The sequence below is a fragment of the Danio rerio genome, chromosome 23 (genome assembly GCF_049306965.1).
Source record: "Danio rerio strain Tuebingen ecotype United States chromosome 23, GRCz12tu, whole genome shotgun sequence".
Lineage (NCBI taxonomy): Eukaryota > Metazoa > Chordata > Actinopteri > Cypriniformes > Danionidae > Danio > Danio rerio.
The window spans coordinates 11828797-11849321 of record NC_133198.1 but is presented as its reverse complement, the minus strand read 5'-3'; the positions used below and the strand labels follow the sequence as shown (position 1 = coordinate 11849321).

The 20525-nt window shown below is 38.3% G+C and overlaps 1 protein-coding gene across 4 annotated transcripts in view; it reads right to left on the bottom strand.

Annotated features, from left to right (window-relative positions):
- cntn3a.1 (contactin 3a, tandem duplicate 1) overlaps positions 1–20525 on the bottom strand; it is a 193245-nt gene that overhangs the window by 129348 nt on the left and 43372 nt on the right. For all 4 annotated transcript variants that reach the window (XR_012399020.1, XR_012399021.1, XM_692822.10 and 1 more), the window contains exons 3-4: positions 16399–16531; positions 8487–8662 (exon numbers count right to left, since the gene is read on the bottom strand). Coding sequence is in view for 2 of the 4 variants with exons in the window: in XM_692822.10 (XP_697914.4) it covers positions 8487–8662; positions 16399–16531 (309 nt within the window). In the remaining 2 variants the exon portion in view is untranslated. The remainder of the gene's footprint in view (positions 1–8486; positions 8663–16398; positions 16532–20525) is intronic.

Genomic DNA, 20525 nt, shown 5'->3' with positions numbered 1-20525 from the left:
AGTTATTGTTGTTGAGCATCGCGTACACTGTATATCCACATGTGACTCCAGCTGAGCTCTCACAGGGAGAAAATGAAAACGAAACTTAACTGCAGCAAACTATAAAAGCAACACTTCACGCTTGTTTTGCCAATACAACGTGGTGTGTCTGTCGTCTAAACACTGTGACAGTAATGAATATTAATGAAGTTGCACAATAGAGCGTGCTGATTGGTTTGAACCAAGCCTTACTCATGCATTAATGCATCACACTCTAAGACGTAATAAGACACACTCTGGCACAGACGTCAAGTCTGCACGCTGGAATACAACGCTATTATGTCATGACTGTGACGCAGCTTCAAAAATTTGTTTCAAACCGGAAGTACGAATTTGCTTGAAATAACGCAAAAACAACCAATTTACACTTTTTAGTGAAATATAGGTGTCCTAATAGGGTTTTTAGCAATGTGGGACACATATACGACTGTCAACAGCTCAAAAAATGTGTTTTGGTGTTTCGTGACCCTTTAACAAAAATAATGTATAGAATTTAAAGTCACGGTGCAGTGGAAAATGAACTCATATTGTCTATGACAAGCTTGGAGGACTGCATATATCAATCTCTGCAATGACTCAATTAACTTATTAATAAAGTCATCTGGAATGGCAAAGAAAGTGTTCTTGCAGGACGTCCAGAGTTGATCAAGTTTCTTTGGATTCATCTTCAATGCCTCCTCCATCTTCCCGCAGGCATGCTCAATAATCTTCATGTCTGGTGACTGGGCTGGATAATTCTGGAGCACCTTCACCTTCTTTGCTTTCAGAAATTTTAATGTGGAGGCTGAAGTATGAGAAGGAGCCCTATCCTGCTGAAGAATTTGCCCTCTCCAGTGTTTTGTAATGTAATCGGCTGCACAAAAAATGCATTGTTACCCCAGGCTGTTTATTGTTGCCATCCACTCTGTAGATCTTTCACATGCCTTCATACTAAATGTAACTCCAAACCATGATTTTTCCTTTACCAAACTTGACTGAGAGAATCTTGGATCCATGCGGGTTGCAATAGGTCTTCTGCAGTATTTGTGATGATTGGGATCAGTTCAACAGATGATTGCACAGAAAAATCAACCTTCTGCCACTTTTTTAAATGATCAACTAGAAGTCAAGTTATTATTTGTTGCTCTTACAACTGCGATCAATGAGAAGACTTTTGTCAGGTAGTGTATAATATCATCACGACATTGGCAGAAGTTCGCTTTGAGTGTTTACAATCTCATTTTGTCTGGCTGTGTTCACAGCATTTTTTTGTAAATGTGTGTGTTGTTCCTCATCGGAAGATGCATGACTTCAAAACGAGTCTAGCTGAAGTGGATGAATGCACATGTGTCAGCATCTTTAGGAATACAAAACAGCTCCCTGATGTGAAATTCTAAAAGGTTTCTAGCAGCTTTGAGGACCAACAATGCATAAATTTAAAAATGCATTTAAAGCAAATCATGTTTTATTTTTATTTTAAGTAACCTTTTACATTAGGCATGCAATTATATTTGGTATACTGTATAATATTTAGCCTAAATTATTCATTTACACAACTATACTAAAAGCAAACATGTCCAATGTCTTCTGAATTTGTTCGCAACCTAATCATTTTATGTATAATTAATTATTTCCTTTATTCATTACTATTTCGTTCAAGGTTTATACAAATGCTACAGTAGAATAATTGTAAGTTAACCTGCATAGGCCCAATCCCAATTCCACGCCTTAGCCCTTCCCCTTTGTGCTTTACCATCATATAAAAAAAAAAAAATGCTAAAATAAAAACCGCTGAATTTCGCGATCTATAATCCATAATCATAACTCCTGTGTAGTTGTCTCACAACAGTCTGACACTCAATGACACTCGAATACCCTGTCAGAAAAGTTTAGTGACTAGGAATGAGCTTTTTACAGTGTCTGCTATAATGTTAATGTTACTTTTGGTGTGTGTGCATACAGTAGATTAATATGGCCACTGTGTAAATGCACAGTATAGTTACTTATTGCCACATTATATTGTTATGATAACATAATATATGCCTTCAGTGATTTCTTGAAGATAAATACCAAAAAAAAAAAAACACAACTGTAATAACTACAGCAGTCGTGATTGTCTGATCTCATAAGAAGCAAGAGCAATCTTGATGACATCTGATGATGTGTGCCGGTGCTGTAGTGCTGTTCCGGTTCTTAGGGGTACAATTTGAAGCCCTTTCCCATCACACTCGGTTTTAAGGGCTACGGGAAAGGGGAAGGGGTAAGGGTGCAAAAATAAAATTGGGATTGGACCTTAGTCATATATGGAGACAAACATGGATATTGTGATGTATTTATTATAATTTATTGCCTTTTGTACTGGAAACTTAGGGTATTTTATGTAACATTTTGTAATTCAGTTATTGTTTATTACATTATTTTAGTAATATGTTTTACTCTGATGGATTTTACCTGTGTATGACACTACGCAACTACAAACATTGATCAAGCTTTTTGAACAGACCATTTAGAAATGAGTCTTTATATAGTTTCTACTGTATAACTTGAATTATTATGATGGTTATGATTATTTCATGTCAAATCAGAGCACAACATTAGCATTATTTCACATAATACAATGTACAATTTGTACAATAATCCAAGCATATTGTGCCCATATTTTTTATGGACAAGTTCTGAAAGCCACTGCTCCCTTAATGCATTTCTAATTAAACATTATATATTGTTTATATGTTCATTTGAGGATAACTTGTTTTTTTAACAGTATTGTGCAGAAACTAAATTTCTAAAATTTACAAAATTGAAACATAAGACAAAGCAAGATCATCCTATGCTGCTTTACAGACACAGGACAATAAGAAAGCGATGAATTTGTACACCACAGCAGGTTAGGTCCAGGTAATTGAGAGAAAACACAGATAACACATAAAGCTTAAGGACCTGCATGCGTGCCACCTTCATTTCACTGAAGCCTGAGCGGGTTTAAAGATCACACTGAGTTTGACAGCAGGAAACAGCTTCTGAAGTCAGACTCACATCCATCACATGGCCTCAGTGCTGCAGATGAGCCTGCTAATCATCCCACAGAGAAGACTGAGTTTACCTTGCCAGCAGAGATTCAGCTCACATCACAGCGAGAAAACAAAGCAAGTATGAGGGCCATGACACAGTTTTAGCAACACAGCTAAGATCTCATTAGTTGTGGATCATTATAACACAATTGCAGTAACCAGAATGAATACCAGTGGAACAAAATATTTTCATATTAAAAAGTTCAATTGTTCAGCAGTTTTAAAAAGGCTAATCTTTTGTGACATCACTCTATCATACACCTGGCCTAGTAAGGCGCAAGACCTGTTTGGGGTAATTTGTTGCTATTTTCAGCCAATGCAACCCTAATTTTCCTGTTTTGTGCCATGTTTTTTAAATAGTAAATCTGTTTCTGCATCTTTGTGGACTCATGGGTGTTCCTGTCTTGAAAAAATGTGTTAACGTCTGTATTGTTGGTGTGTTGCTATTTTGAGAAACTATCTACATAAATATACATGGTTTCCGCTACATTCATTCTTCCATGGCGGGGCGCCACACCAAAAAAAGAATTCTCGCCACAGCTACAATACAGCTTCTCATTCAAAAGATTCAGCTTAGAAATGCTTATAAAAGTTTATAAATGGTATCAAAACGTATTAAGCAGTAAGTGAACCGCCAGTTTCTGCGGTTTGCGCTCGAAGGTCGAGCGTGGCAATACAAGGTCCTCCCCTTCAGGCTCTCTCTGTCTCCGCGGGTCTTCACCAAACTCGCGGAGGGTGCCTTAGCATCCGCATACTCAATGCATCCGCATACTCAATTATCTCGACGACTGGCTGATTTTAGCCCACTCGCGGGAGCAATTGACTATGCACAGAGACAAGGTGCTCCGGCACCTTCGCCTGTTGAGATTGCAGGTCAACCGAGAAAAGAGCAAACTCGCCCCTGTGCAGAGGATCTCTTTTTTTGGGATGGAGCTGGAATCGGTCACCATGGTAGCGCGCCTCTCCGGAAAGCGCGCTCGCCTGTTGCTGAACTGTCTGAGGGAGCTCGACAGCAAAATAGTGGTCCCACTGAAATACTTTCAGAGGGTCCTGGGGCATATGGCATCCGCTGCGGCTGTCACGCCGCTCGGAGTGCTCCATATGAGACCACTTCAGCACTGGCTTCTAGATCGAGTCCCAAGACACACATGGCATGCGAGCACACACCGAGTCTCTGTTACTGCGCTGTGTCGCTGCACCCTCAGCCCTTGGAATGACCCCTCGTTCCTGCAGGCCGGTGTGCCTCTGGGACAGGCGTCCAGTCATGTAGTTGTCTCAACAGATGCTTCCAACACGGGCTGGGGAGCCGTGTGTCACGGGCATGCAGCTGCGGGTCTTTGGAAAGGTACCCAGCGGCATTGACATATCAATCGCCTAGAGCAGTTGGCAGTGTTCCTCGTTCTCCACCGATATTTTCCGGTGTTGGAGCAGCAACACGTGCTGGTCAGGACGGACAGTAGGGCGGCGGCAGCGTATATCAACCGCTTGGGGGGTATGTGCTCTCGCCACATGTCTCAGCACGCCCGCCGTCTGCTCCTCTGGAGTCATCCACAGCTGAAATCGCTGCACGCCATTCACATTCCAGGCAAGCTCAACCGTGCAGCCGATGCGCTCTCACGACAGCAATTCATTCTGGAGAATGGAGACTCCACCCCGAGTCTGTCCAGCTGATATGGGCGCAATTCGGGGAGGCCCAGATCGATCTGTTTGCTTTTCCAGAGAACGCTTATTGCCAGTTGTTCTTTTCCCTGACCGAGGGCTCTCTCGGCACGGATGCACTGGCCCACAGCTGGCCTCGGGGCACACGCAAGTATGCGTTTCCCCTAGTGAGCCTGCTCGCGCAGCTATTGTGCAAGGTCAGGGAGGACGAGGAGCAGGTTCTGCTAGTTGCGCCCCTCTGGCCCAACCGGACCTGGATATCAGAGCTCTCCCTCCTCGCGACGGCCCTCCCCTGGCGGACCCCTTTGAGAGATGACCTACTCTCTCAGGGACAGGGCACCATCTGGCACCCTCGCCCCGGTCTCTGGAACCTCCACGTGTGGTCCCTAGACGCGAGGGAGACTTAGGTAGCCTACCGTCTACGGTGGTTGATACCATCACTCAGGCTAGAGCCCCCTCCACGAGGCACGCCTACGCCCTGAAGTGGAGTCTATTCACTGAATGGTGTGTCTCTCGCTGAGAAGACCCCCGAACCTGCCAGATCAGTGTTGTGCTCTCTTTCCTTCAAGAGAAGCTGGAGAGTAGGCTGTCGCCCTCCACTCTCAAGGTTTACGTGGCCGCCATCTCCACTTTTCAACGCGGTAGCTGGCGGCACCATGGGAAAGCACAACCTCATCATCCGGTTCCTCAGAGGTGCTAGGCGAATTAATCCAGCTCGCCCCCCTCTCATGCCCTCTTGGGATCTTGCCCTCGTCCTCACGAGCCTGCGTTCAGATCCCTTCGAGCCACTCGATTCAGTATCCTTAAGATTTCTGTCCTTGAAGACAGCTCTGCTGGTCGCGTTGGCCTCCATTAAGAGGGTCGGGGACCTGGAGGCATTTTCGGTCAGTGACTAGTGCCTGGAATTTGGGCCGGATTTTTCTCACGTTATCCTGAGACCCCGCCTGGGTTATGTGCCCAAGGTTCCTACCACTCCCTTTAGAGACCAGGTAGTAACCCTGCAAGCGCTGCGCCCGGAGGAGGCAGACCCAGCCCTTTCCTTACTGTGTCCAGTTCGCGCCTACCTCAAGGGTATTAGGTAACCCTTGGTGATTGAGGAAACAACTCGGTGGGGTGTTGTAACACGCTTGCGGTGCCTTTTTTTCCTAACACGGAGAGATGTGCAACTCCCTGTCTGTCAGTAAGTTCCCTGTTCAGTGAGCCCTGCAGATTCCTCCGTGGCCCCCAACACTGACTCAGCGGAGGAGTCACTTGCTGGCCCACTAATTTGTAGATCTGCCCGCTGGTCAGCCCGCGTTTTGGGTATAGGTACAGGCTATGTGCAATCCCCAACAGGTGATACCATATGTCTTTTCCGCCACGGTTCAGTCCCCCCTCTTGGGTGGACCCGTGCCTTCCCTATCCGCTAACCACCTTTTTATGCGCAATCCCCCTCTTAGGCTAGTCCATATGTTTTCCATTTGTCTCCCCCACTGGGTGCGGATGGTCTCCGCAGCGTCCTCCTTACCGGGATTGCTTGCTTCCCAACATACTGTCGTATTTCCTAGAATTATCTAGACGCTAGCGATTCCCAAAAAAATATACCTATTCCGTAAAACTTCCTTTGAAGTGGGGATAAGTTAGGGCCAAGGGCACGTTGAAGGACCGCGCCTTCCATGATTTGGGTACGTCACGCTTGCTTGACTGCCCTCTCATCGGAGGCGTTGGTAAGGTGCAGTCATTATGGCGTTTTCCATAGTCTCCCATACGTGGATTTTCTAGATCAAATCCACCTATAGCACTGGAGTTCCCCAACCGAAGGGGAACGTTCGAGGTTACAGAAGTAACCCTTCGTTCCCCGAGGAGGGGAACGGAAGTGCTATATTTCATCGCCATAATGACTGTCCCTTAGCTGTTAAAAGTCTCTTCAGCTTAAAGGTGTGCTTATATGCTGGGATAATTGGCAATGAAGCACACCTGCGCAAGCTTACGCTGCCAATTCATTGGCCCGTTCGTTACTCTTTCAGACAAGCGGCTTCTGAACTGAATCCTCCCATACGTGGATTTTCTATATCAAATCCACCTATAGCACTTCCGTTCCCCTCCTCAGGGAACGAAGGGTTACAGAAGTAACCTCGATCGTTCTCCATACAATGACTTTATCTTGCTGTAGTTTATGGCCATTTCACTTTACTTAAGGATGCATCAATGCCATTCTGCAGGTCTATTGGAGATCTTCATAAATATTTCTAGCAAATCTAATAAATGTTGGAGACATACGCGATACATAAAAGCGCTAAATCGCACTTTAGCAACGTTTATTTGAGAGCCCACTTAAGCATATTTGAGGGGGTATGCAAGAAGTTTTGTGCAGGAATAGAGGAAATTGGTGCTCAAGCTAAGAGATTTGCATGCTTGTATTACATGAATGCAATCTCGACTTGTAATACACCGTCACTACATCTGTCACTGAAATAATGCCATAGGTAGTTGGAAGATCTGTGTAAAGGGCCTGCCACCACAGCTTAACAAAAAAAAAAAAAAAAAAAAACACTACAGGAAACACTTATATAAAAACCACTACCTCCACGCCTTCTTCATGTCGAGGGGCTTTTTCAGTTTATTCATGACAATTTCCAGTTGTATAATGTTATTTGTATTATTAGTATTATTAATTATTTGCATATTTATATTTGTTTTAATAAAAACAAGCTTATATTTGTCTACCTGTTGGGTTATGGATCATATGGGGGATAGGACGTGTGTTTGGATATAACTTTATTCGTTTGCTGGAAATTAGAACTGAATTTAAAAAATAGCTTTAAAACTAATTTTTGCACTTAACAAACAAAATAAATATATGGGCTGATAGATGTCTTCAGTGGGATATGTACAACACCGGTTCCTTATCTACAAAGGTGAACGTGTAAAGACTAAAGGTAAAGTAAAGAGGCTGAATGGAGGAGGCTTGTTCTCTATCTTTGCGCTGCAGATGGTTTGCTTAACTGTTTTCTCTCTCAGTTTTTCTACTTACAAAGTCGACTATGTAAACAGTTAATGTGCCATGGCGCAACACAACTGACTCTAAAAAGTGAATGCACTGCAAAAAATGCTTTTCTTACTTAGATTTTCTGTCTGGTTTCTAGTCCAAATATCTAAAAATTCTCAAATCAAGAAACATTATCTAGACAAGCAAAACATAGTATTGTTTTAAAAAATGAAATGCCAAAATTAAGTGAGTTTTTCCTTAAAACAAGCAAGCACAATAATCTGCCAATGGGGTAAGCAAATTAATCTTGTTTTTCCTTTTGACATAAGATTGTTTAGCTAACCCCAATGGCAGATTATTTTACTTGTTTTAGGGAAAAACTCACCTAATTTTGGCATATTTTTTCTTAAAACAAGACAAAATCTGGTGCATTATATATTGTCGGGAAAAAAATTTCGCGAATATTGTGCAGCCCCTCTTGATGTTTGTGGTCATACAGTACAATCTTCCAACCATCAGAATTTACACCATGTTGAATGAAAAAGTTAGATGAACTGTGTGTCTTTTTTTTTACCTTTAACTTCAGCATAAATACTTTTTGTATTACTATATGACTAGTTTCAGAGCACATACAGAACTTACCAACCTACTGAGCCACCTGAGATGATGAGAAGACAACTTTCAAAATATTTCTGGCCACAGAACTGAGTCTACTAAACCTTCAAGAGCTTGAGTTTTTTGGAAGAGAAATGCTTTTAGCAATGACTCACAAGCAATGTGAAGACTAGCTTCTCTGCTGAGAATAGTCCCGAAAGAGTTGGAGGCCAGACATTGGTAAATACCAGCATCCTCTTCTTTATTGAGCTGGCTGATTCGAAGGTTTCCTCCGGAGATGCTGTATCGAGAACCAGGCTGAGGAGAAATGAAGCTGTCATTCATTTTCCACCTGTAAAACACACAGGGGGATGTTAGTGAATGGAGAGTTTGGAAAAGTAGAAAATATTTTTTTTCCCTCTTTCTAAGCATAACATAGCCAGGTTTACTTCATAGTTATTCATAATACAGTATACAGGTTATTTTGAAAGCTTGGCACAGGATAAACTATATTAAAATGCATCTGCAATTTTTATTTCATAATTCTGAATTGTAGTTTTGCAACAGTGAAATTATGAATCAAACTTAAAGACATTTCTTCTCAGAATTGTCAGCTGTAAAATATGAAATCTGAGAAAACTTTGAGGTAAAACACTAAACTGAATTATGAAAAAAAAAACTTAATCTGCTAACAATTCCTGAGTTTGCTATAGTTGACTGAAATAAAGTGGAACAGAAATCTTAAATTAAAATGAAATAAAAAAAAAAACATATGAAATAAATTTTGAAAGTAAATTAAATCCTGATTTTTATCTCAAAGTTATAACAAGAATGAACTACTTTTAGGATAGAAATGGTGTAGTATGCTCCAAGTGGTTGTAAACAATTTATTTGCTCTGTTATTTTAAACAAACAAATTGGTGATAGTTGATAACCTGCAAAAACTTGTCACTTGATCAATATGGATAGTTCATTCCTCAAAAGCAAGTATTTCAGTCAATGAAGGTGTCCTGACATAAAAAGTCCTGACACCATTGTCTATAAACAAGATAGTCATATGGCTTTGTCATATTTTGATTATTACAGTTTACTCTGTACATTTTATCCAGTGAAAAAAAATAAAAAAATGTTGTGACACTTCCTAAAAAATGCTAAAGACAGCACTATATACTATTTGCACAGTCATTTGAAAACTACAGAAAAATTAGACATCACTGTATTTGGTGAGTTATCTTAGTACAAGACACTGAATATGTATGTTTCACATTTTACTGCATTTGCACTTCGCAAATCTAATTTATTATCAGCATTGTGCAAAAGAATAAAAAACTTTTATAAACACCAAACATAAACTCCCTTTGAGTTGAGCTGTGCACAACTATAAACAATATTGCAGTACATATCGGAACTGAACCTACAATATACATAGGTCTGTAAATCATTCATGAAATTGTTCAATTTAGAAGACATTTTCAGGATTTTTTTAAAAATAAAATTTTGACAACTAGTTCAACCTTTTTATATGTAATGACTCAAGTAATGATATGAGGACTATTAGTTTTATATGGAATGACTATTCAGCATTCACAAGTTTGTTTTTTTAAATTTGACTGAGATGACATAAGCAAATGATAACGTTATATAAAAGCAGAGAGTTGTGGGAAAGCAATTGATGCTGATGTCTAGAAGCATTTGCAATTTGTTGAAAGGATTAAGAAACTGCTACTATGATGTGCACAAATAACTAATTGTTTTGAGAAATACATTAACTGTTGTGCAAATGTAAATACTGTTGGAAGAAATGCATCAAAGCAACTGAGACAAAGGGCCCTATCATACACCCGGCGCAATGTGGCGCAAGGCGCGGCGCAATACTCTTTTGCTACTTTTAGCTTGGCGCAAGGGTCATTTTGAGGTGTTGCGCCACGCTGTTTAAATAGCAAATGCATTTGCGCTCAAATGTGCGCCCATAGGCGTTCTGGTCAAAAAAAGCAGGCGTGTTTTGGCGCATTGCTATTTTGAGAAACTGTAAATAGTCTGATCTTTTGACCAGAACAAAGTCGGTCTATTGTCTGGCGCAAAGTGCGCCTGGCTTACACACTACAAACAAGATGCAGAGCAATACGCAAATATCTTTACATATGAAAAATATATAATATCTTAAGGATTATTTATATGTATAAATGATTAAAATATTACAAAACATATCAATTTCTAGCCTACATGAAGATTTAAAAACCACTGCCTTACTTTCTTCATCTCGGGAGGCTTTTTCAGTTCATTCAATTTGCTTTTGTATAATGTTATTATTATTAGCTGTATTATTTATTATATCCATATTTATATTTGTTTTATTAAAAACAAGCTTAGATTTGTCCACCTGTCAAATTTTAGACCATATGGGGCATGGCAGGTGTATTTGGAAAAGCTCAGTATTTTGACCACACTTGGTTATTATTGTTCATTTATTCGTTTGCTAGAAATTAGAACTGAATTTTAGAACTGAAAAACAAATCTTTGCGCTTAACAAACGAAATTAATTATTTATAGGCTAATTTATGTCTGTGCGTAAAGGTTTCCCTATCCACGAGAGCAAAAGCGAAAGTGAACTTAATTTACGTCAAAATGCGCTTATGGCGCGACGCAGCTGGCTCTTAAAGGGAATGGGAGATGAGGCTCTAATTAGTTTAATCTCAAAACCCACCTATACTGTAACTCATTAAGAAAATAAACTCAACCCTTTTAGACCATGCGCCATAGCGCAAAGCAGATTTTCCCGTCCTTAAATTAGCAAAAATGCGTTCTGACACGCCCTGAAAGCGTTTGCGCCCTGCATTGTGCGCTCTGCGCAATACATAAAATGTATTGATCATTATGTGAGCCACATTGCTCAAAATTACTAGTTTTTTTTTTCACCATGACAGTCAAGCCTGAAAAAAATCTGACATTTGTTTAGAAGAGTCAATAGTACATAGAAAAAACTGAACATTTGTATTTATATAGTACATTTGTATTTGTAAAAATGTATTACAAGTAGAATGTAATCTTACTTGCCCAATTACATTGTAAATTTAAATTATTTCAAATAAATACTACAAAATAAACATCTATGAAAAAAACAAATCTTGCTAGACATCCTGTCATTCTTGTAGGTCAGGTCAGAGATTACACTTCTTCCAATTGCTTCTCCACAAGCACGTTGCTGCAGTTTAGGATTGTGGACGTTCTCCTTTCTCAGAAAAAAGTAGCGACTGTGCTGTGGGCAATATACACATACAGTACAGTAGTCAACACTGGATCAAAGTGAATCAAAATAAATAAGTAAATAATAAATAATTAACTAAATACCACTATTACTACTACTTAATAAAGAATTCATATACTGTTTTGAGGGTGATGGCTTACACAATCAAAAATGATTGAGAAGTTGAAAAGAGTTTGACAATTTAAATGAAATTCAACTTATCAGTTTTGATCAACAAGCCATATGCAAATATTTTTGTCCAAACTACAAACAACATTTTTACCTACTGTTTGCACACATGTGCCAAAGCATTTACACTTCATCTTCACTTCATTACACTTCACATTTACAAAATCAATAAGAAATGCCACTCTAAGAGAATAAGCTAATTGTTCAGAGATCTAAAATTGTTTAGAAAAATACAAATTTCTATCAAGAATTGAGCTAAAGCAATTGAGAGAAACTGTAATATGTTTATAACGTTAATCTTAAGTCATCCCAGATGTGAGCTGTTTTCTTGTTGTTGTTTAAGTTTTGCAACTTTACAAATAAACAAAATCTAATTGATGCCACAAACTTTATTTAATCAAATAGTAAATAGGTGCTGCATGAAAAAGGCACAGAGGCTTTAAAGCAGAAGCTCTTTTCTAACAGATCGATGTCCTGGTCCAGTCAACCTTAGCACATCAGAGACCACAAAACCCCAGAGACGCACATGAGTTCAGAGGCTGCAAAAGCCTCGCCTTTACGTCACCACAAAATGAATCAATAGATTCAAGTAACATAATCACTACTTTTCCTCATTATTAAATCGTAATCACTGAAAAAAAACAGACCCCTCTGTCAATATGGCATACAAATGGAAACAAATGAGTCTACTCTGCGAATAATAGAGCAAATTAAGGTCATTTAATTGACGAGTCAGAGAAAATGGAGAAGGGCACAACTGTTTCCATCTAAGGTAAATGTGGACAAAGATGTGATCCATGTCAATTTCCTTTCTGAGTATATCTACAATGGAGATCAAAATTATACAAATAAAAACCTGAAGACACCCTCACAAAGTCACATTTTACTCCAACAAACTAAAGGTAACATCTTCGACCTTTCCATATTGATAGAAATCTGCATCGTGCCTCACAGGATAATGCATAAGACTTGAGTGAGATGTATTTGCATGAACAGTCCACTATTTGCTCTGTCTGTCTGTCACTCAGATTCAATGACGTACAGTCAAGCCAAAAATTATTCATTATCCTGGCAAATTCTGACTATTATTTACCCTGCAAGATATTTATTGACAGGAAATGGCACATTTGTCTCCCAAAAGATAAGATGATGTACAAGAGGCATCACTGTGGAAGGCATCACTGTGATGTCTGACGTTTTATTTACATTTGAACAAAAATGGTGTCCAAATTTTCATTCATTCATTTTCGTTTTGGCTTAGTCCCTTTGATTAATCTGGGGTCATCACAGCGGAATGAACCGTTAACTTTTCCAGCAAATGTTTTATGCAGCTGGTGCCCTTTCAGCAGCAACCCATCACTGGGAAACACCCTTTCACTCTCATTCACACACATACACTATGGAAAATTTAGCTTACCCAATTCAATGATACCAATTGTCTTTGGACTGTGGGGAAAAAAGCGGAGCACCAGGAGGAAACCCACGTAAACAGAGAAAATATATAAACTCTTTTGAATATATATTTAAAGGAATAGATTCCTTTGCATATCTTAAAAAGAAACTCTCTGAATATGAATTATCTAAATATATTATATTTTAAATACATTGAGTATGTTTTTCAATCTCTAATGGAGAGTAAAAGCCCAAACAGTGCATTTTTCATTCATCTTCATCCAAATGCTGAGAAAATGTTACAATGTATTATTTATCCGCTGAACAGAAGTACATGGTCCAAGGGCAAAATTAAAGTGTCAAGCATTTCAACGTGTGCACTTTGATTATTATTTTTTTATGTACTGTAGACAGGCGTAAGAGCTTTAAACTAGTGAATTTTCCTTTGAAATGCACTTGTAAAAACGTTTTTGATGTGGCCACATAATAATATAGAGATTTATATACAAATGTTTGGAGTAGGCATTTTGATATATAAGGCAGCATTTATTTGATCAACATCACAATAAAAACAATTACTAATGTGATATATTATAAAGTTTAATTTTAAACATTTAATTTAAAACATAGTAGCAATCTACAGTATGCTACTAATTTGCTAAAATAACCTAAATGTAGGCTAAAAAAGCTACAGCTACAACAAGTCCTTAAACATGCTAGCAACTTGTTAAAATATACTAGCAGCAATGGCATGTTTCAAAACATGTAAAAAAAATGATATTTTTAATTTGTTTAAATATACAAAAAATGTGCTACAGCATTCTACAAATGTCACGAAAAGGAATATTATGAATCTTGCTACAGTGGCAATTTGCTAAAATGCTAGTAACAGGTATGTAATGTGCTAAAATGCTAACAATGATATTGATGTGCTAATACATGTTAACATCATACTAAATTGTCATTTTATCCACATTATCCATTTGATCTGGAAAACCTCTGGTTAATACAATAATTTTCTGTTATCCAAACAATAACTATTTAAAACATTTTAAAGGTCCCATGAAATTAAAATAAAGTTTTTATTTGTTAGTATCAGTATTGCTAATTTTAAGATATCTTTAAGCTAGTGTGCTCCAAAATAGTGACAAAATTTGCATTGACAAGATATAAAACTGATATAAACATATAAAGGAAGTAGTTTGTCACTTCCGCCTACATGGAGCAAAGTTTTGTTCCAAGTTACCTCATACCTCAGGTTATCATCAAATCTTGACCAATCAAATGCTCTTCACAGGACCTTTAAAAACATATTCTGGACCCCCATTCTGCATTCAGAATTGCCTAAATCCTCCATGGCATAGATTCAACAAGGTACTGGAAATATTCTCAGAGATTTTGGTCCATATTGACATGGCATTACGCAGTTGTTGCACATCCATGATGCGAATCTCCTGCTTCATCATATCCCAAATGTGCTCTATTGGATTGAGTTCTGGTGACTGCGGAGGCCATTTGAGTACAGTAAACTCATTTTCATGTTCCAGAAACCAGTCTGAGATGATTCTGAAAGTAGTCTTTAGAAGATGGGTATATGGTCATAAAGGGATGAACATGGTCAGCAATAATACTCAGGAAGGCTGTGGCGTTGACACAATGCTCAACTGGTGCTAATAGGCCCAAAGTGTGCCAAGAAAGTATCCTTCACACCATTACACCACCACCAGCAGTCTAAACCATTGATTCAAGGCATGAATCCAAGCTTTCATGTTGTTGATGCCAAATTCTGACCCTACCATCCGAATGTTGCAGCAGAAATCGAGACTCATCAGACCAGGCAACGTTTTTCTAATCTTCTGTTGTCCAATTTTGATGAGCCTGTGCCAATTGTAGCCTCAGTTTCCTGTTCTTAACTGACAGGAGTGGCACCTGGTGTGGTCCTCTGCTGCTGTAGTCCATCCGCCTCAAGGTTGGATGTGTTGTGCGTTCAGAAATGCTATTCTGCTTTTCTCGGTTGTTCTGAGTATTTATTAAGTTACTGGTACCTTTCTATCAACTCGAACCAGTCTGGCCATTCTCCTCTGACCTCTGGCATCAACAAGGCATTAGCACCCACTGAACTGCCGCTCCATGGATATTTTCTCTTTTTCAGAACATTCTATGTAAACCCTTGAGATGTTTGTGCACAAAAATCCCAGTAAATCAGCAGTTTCTGAAATACTCAGACCTGCCTGTCTGGCACCAACATGCCATGTTCAAACTCACTTAAATCACCTTTCTTCCCCATTCTGATGTTTGATTTTAACTGCAGCAGATCTTCTTGATCATATCTACATGCCTAAATGCATTGAGTTGCTGCCATGTGATTGGCTAATTACACATTTGTGTTAACGAGCAGTTGGACATGTACCTAATAAAGTAGCCGGTGTCTGCAATGTATGTGTGTTATCACGTCTTTATCTATATATCATTTGTGCTGCTGCTCAAAATATATGTCTTATTATTGTCAATGTTGAAAACAGTTGTACTGTTTAATAATGTGTTGATTATGACAAAAAAAAGAGAAAACAACGTAATTTGTTTTCAACTGAATAAATCCTTGCTGAATAATAAAAGAAACATCTTAGTGACACAACTGTTACAGGCTAAATACTCTCTGACTGTAGAAACTTAAATGAGATTGCATTTAATGTTTTATACATCAACAGTGCAATTAAAATAAAATGAAATTCACTTAAAACAGAAAGATCAAGACTTAATCCAAAGAACAATAGGGAGTCAAAGAAAGAGAACAGCCAAGAGAAGTGGCTGAAGAAAATAGCTTTGCAAAGAGAAATTAAATCCAATTAGACTCAGCATGGGTCCACACTCTAAATAAATAAATAAATAAAACAGAAAGACCAAACCAGCTGAGACTAGTTCAGACTGCTTTTGACTCAAGATGAGTCAAATCAAGGACTGCGGCGACAATATAAAGGTCTCGGTAATAGCGGCAATGGAGAGCTCCTCTCTTTGATAAATTAATGTGTCCTTGGCAGTCTGAAAAAAAGAGTCCCTGTCATGTTAGAAATACCCAACATGTGCTCGGCACTCAGTAAAAAAAAAAAAAAACTTCCAAGGTCTCAACTCAGTTCAAGCTTAGATTGAATAGACTAATCAAGTATGGATTGTCTATTCCTTGTTGCCAATGACAGAAAAAAGAGCTCAATTAAAGCTTGTCTTGGATTTTTTTATTCCAAAACCCGTGTACACTGGGATCTCACCTGTAGGACGGGGGCGGACGTCCCTGCGCTTCACAGCTGAAGGTGACCTCCCGGCTGGGCTCATTAAGATGGAGAGGGAATACAATACTTCCAGGCTGTTTGGTGAAAACTGGCCTCAGAGGACCGCTGCCGTCTAAAGGTGAGGAGGAGAAGAACACAATTACACTGCTAGTCAATCCTAACACTACATTCACACTAGTGCATTTTCGTTTTACACAGCATTTTAGATCCGTGCCCATGATCTTATAGCATATGTACGTAGATGTCTATTTGATGTATGTGTTTTCATCTGGAATATCAATTTGTTACAAGAGCATTAGCTAAAATATCATCCAAAAACTACTTTTGGGTTTTAAAAGGAGATTCTGTCACAATTTACTCACCTTTTACTTGTAACAAACAAGCTAGACTTTATTTGTTCTGTTAAACACATAAGAAAATATTTTGAAAAATATTTAACCACTGATTTCCATAGTATTTGCTTTTTTTTTGTTTTTTACTAGAGGAGTCAATGGTTACAGTTTTTAGCTTTTTTTTTCAAAATAGCTTCCTTAGTGTTCAACCGAATAAAGATACTCATAAAGGTCTGAAATTACTTGAGGATGAGTAAAAAATGAGTTTTCATTTAGAGGTGAACTATACCTTTAAATTGACGCTTAGAAGATGTGTATGATTCAGATTTTTTGGATATTTTCTGTTTTCAACCTTTCACGTTATCTGAATTTGGAACTCATCGCTATTTAAGATTTTAGGATTCAAATACTTCATGCTTATCATGTGACTTATATTCTCATTATCATATGTGTAAAAACATGTATTTTGTCATTTAAACAGCTTAATAATGATCATTTTATATGATGTATGACTGGTGATGGGCACCATCATGTTAGTTTGGACTGCAATGAAGAGATTGGTACTGCTGGATTTACAACATATAAATTCATCAACTTCCCCCAAAATATTTGAAAGCAAGTGGCTGTTTAACTAAGATAAGGTAAAATAAACATTCCACTCACCTAAGCACTGCATGTCTGATGCGATTAACTCATTTATGTTCAAAAATAACTATAAGTGGCAAAGACACTCTACCAAAACCCAACTATTATGTTTTGCTAGTACAGTGCTCAGAATACACCCCATTTTGAAATTTTATATTTGAATCTATTTCTCAGTAAACATAGGCTATGTATTGGGGTGCATTTAAACAAAACAGATTTATTAAATAGAAATATTTATTAAAATAATATTTTAGTCACCAAACATCTTTAGAAATTGAAAGATAATAGTCTAATAACCCAGATAGCATACGAATGTGGGCCACTTTAGGCAGTTACGCGTCACTGGTAGTATTACTTCGGCCCAGACAAAATTAATGTGAGCTTGAAGTGGCCCACCTGTACAATGGCAAAGACTCAAATTCATATATGAGCCATTTAAGGTAAATATTTGGCACTTCTGGCAAAATGTAATCTGACTGTGAGCCTAATATGGCCCATGTGGAAAATCATACATTTGGCGCAAATGATGAAAACAAATGTGGGTCACAGTTGGCAAAATTGTGGCACAGTCATTTAAGGGTAATCTGGGTCTAAATCTAAAGTGGCTCACACATGCAAGTGCAAATGTAGCCTAGTTATCTTAAAACATATGTGGGCCAATGTTGGCAAATATTTGGCACAGTAAGCTCTGGGTATTGCGGCTGTGAGCCTAATGTGGCCCAGAAAAAATATGGCAAATGTGGCTCAGTTATTTTAAAACATATATGGGCCACTTTTGGCAAATAATCAGCACAGTAAAGTCTGGCTAATGCAGTCATTAGCCTATAGTGGCCCAGAGAAGATATGGCAGATGTGGCCTAGTTATCTTAAAACATATGTGGGCCACTTTTGACAAATATTCAACACAGAAAGCTATGGCTAAGGTGAATTTGAGCCTAGAGTAGCCCAAAGAAGATATGGCAAATGTGGTCCAGTTATCCTAAAACAAACGTGGGCCACTTTTGGTAAATCTTTGACACAGTTAACCCTGGCTAATGTGGCTGTGAGCCTAAAGCAGCCCAGAAAAGATTAGGCAAACGTGGCCCAGTTATCTTAAAACGTATGTGGACCATATAAACTAAAGTCACCATCATGGAAAAAAGTCTTTGCTTTAGTTGGGCTCAAAGCCCTGAATCTCTTAATATAAGTTTGCTTTTGGGCTGCTGTAACTTTGTTGTTAAGTGAGGCACAACCTGTGATGTAATAATATAATTCACTGATGTTAACCAATGTTTAAGCCATTATTAAAATAACCGTAATAACATGCTTGCATATGCCAAGGAATTATGATGGTTTATAAGCTAAACAAATTCTATGATTCAACTTCTGCTCACAGAGACATCAATAATCAGCGTGTGGACTTCAACAACGGTGACAATTAACAAAATGAACAACACTCATAAACATCACAAACAGGATATTAAAAGTGACAAAATCAACAATGTCAACATAAACAGCGGAATCAAGAGCAAATAATGAAAACTGGAGCATCCATAAGCTATAGAATGTATTCATACTGCAAAGCATACTGGGGTTTTTGTACTTTGCCACACCCAGCAAGTGTAAGGTGTAGGCCAGATCTGGGCTACAATAAAAGCAAATTGTGGCCCAGAAAAGGGTCAGTTCAGGGTAATTTTGTTGAATTCTGGCTGAAATGTGGTATTGCTTTTGCGTATTTGTGGCCCAGATGTGACAAATAGGAGCAGACAGCCCTAGAGCCATCATTCTATTCAGTATGTGGTCCAGATGTAAGTGTTTGGTGTGGGCTGGATCTGGGATAAAAGCAAACTGTAGCCCAGAATAGGGTCAGTTCTGATTCACTTGGTTGAATTCTGGCTGATATGTGATATTGCTATGACTTAATTGTGGCCCAGATCTAGCAAACATGAGTGGACCGCCTAAGTGCCATCATTCCATGCGACATGTGGGCCGGATGTAAGTATCTGGTGTGGGCCGGATTTGAGCAACATGAATTTTGCTAGCTGGGAATAGCCTGAATAGTTTTCTGTTTTATTTTTTTAAGACCTGTTCACACATTATGCCTTAACAATAATTTACTAGCAATTTTTCAGAAAAGTGTGTATGGGTAAAAGGGGCTATTGTGGCATTTTAAAATAAATAATACATAGATATGCTTTGTTTATGTACAATATTATGCGTATGTGTACATCACATAAATAAAAAAAGAACATTTGATAATTGGGGCTTGATGAATCAGGAAAACATACCCAGTAATCCAGAAAACCCAATCATAAACCATAAACCCAATCATATATTTATGTTATCAAATTCATGTCTTCATGTCTTAATTTTAAAACCTTTTGGTCTGTCTACATTAAAATGCAATTCCAGAGTTTTTAAAAATAAATTTCACAACAAATTTTTAGCATGCCTTTTTAGAAAGAAGAATTTGTAAACATATCTGTTTACAGGATGAAAGCCTGCCTGTTATTCAATAACAGAATAAATTTGGCAGTATCAAGGAAATATTAAAAACACTTGATTGTTGTTGGATGCTAGCGGTATGCTGAACATTCAAGATGCTAACAGCTCAGACCTCAAAAAATAAAAAAAAAGGACAGAAAGTTTGAGCTGTGTTGAGACAGTAAATTAATTTACATACTGTATTCTGCTCATCCACCAGCTTTGTTTGCAATACAGTCTCAGAAAAAAAAGCTTATTCAATTTTCAAGAAACACATGGTGAGCTGCTAAGCTCACTAATGTGATTTTGTCGAACCAAATTCGCTAACTTGGAGGAAAGTAGCTTAATTGTGTATATCGTGTAAACACTTAAAAGCCGAAAAATTTTGTGGTTTATTATTCCCCTTAATTACATGTTGATGGTTTGCACAAACCACTTATCTTGTCTTATTAAACACAAATGGCCTTCAGGAAGATGAGACATCCACTAAACAATGAGCAGGATGGAGAGTTTTTACGCAAATGTGAATGGAATTTGCATAATCTAAAACTCACTGTATGACGATTAACACGACATAAAGCTTAATGCTTCTGCGCTGTTTACAAAACTGAAAGAAGCTAAGCTTGTTTTGCTTAAAAATATGATGAACTACATTTAAATAACATC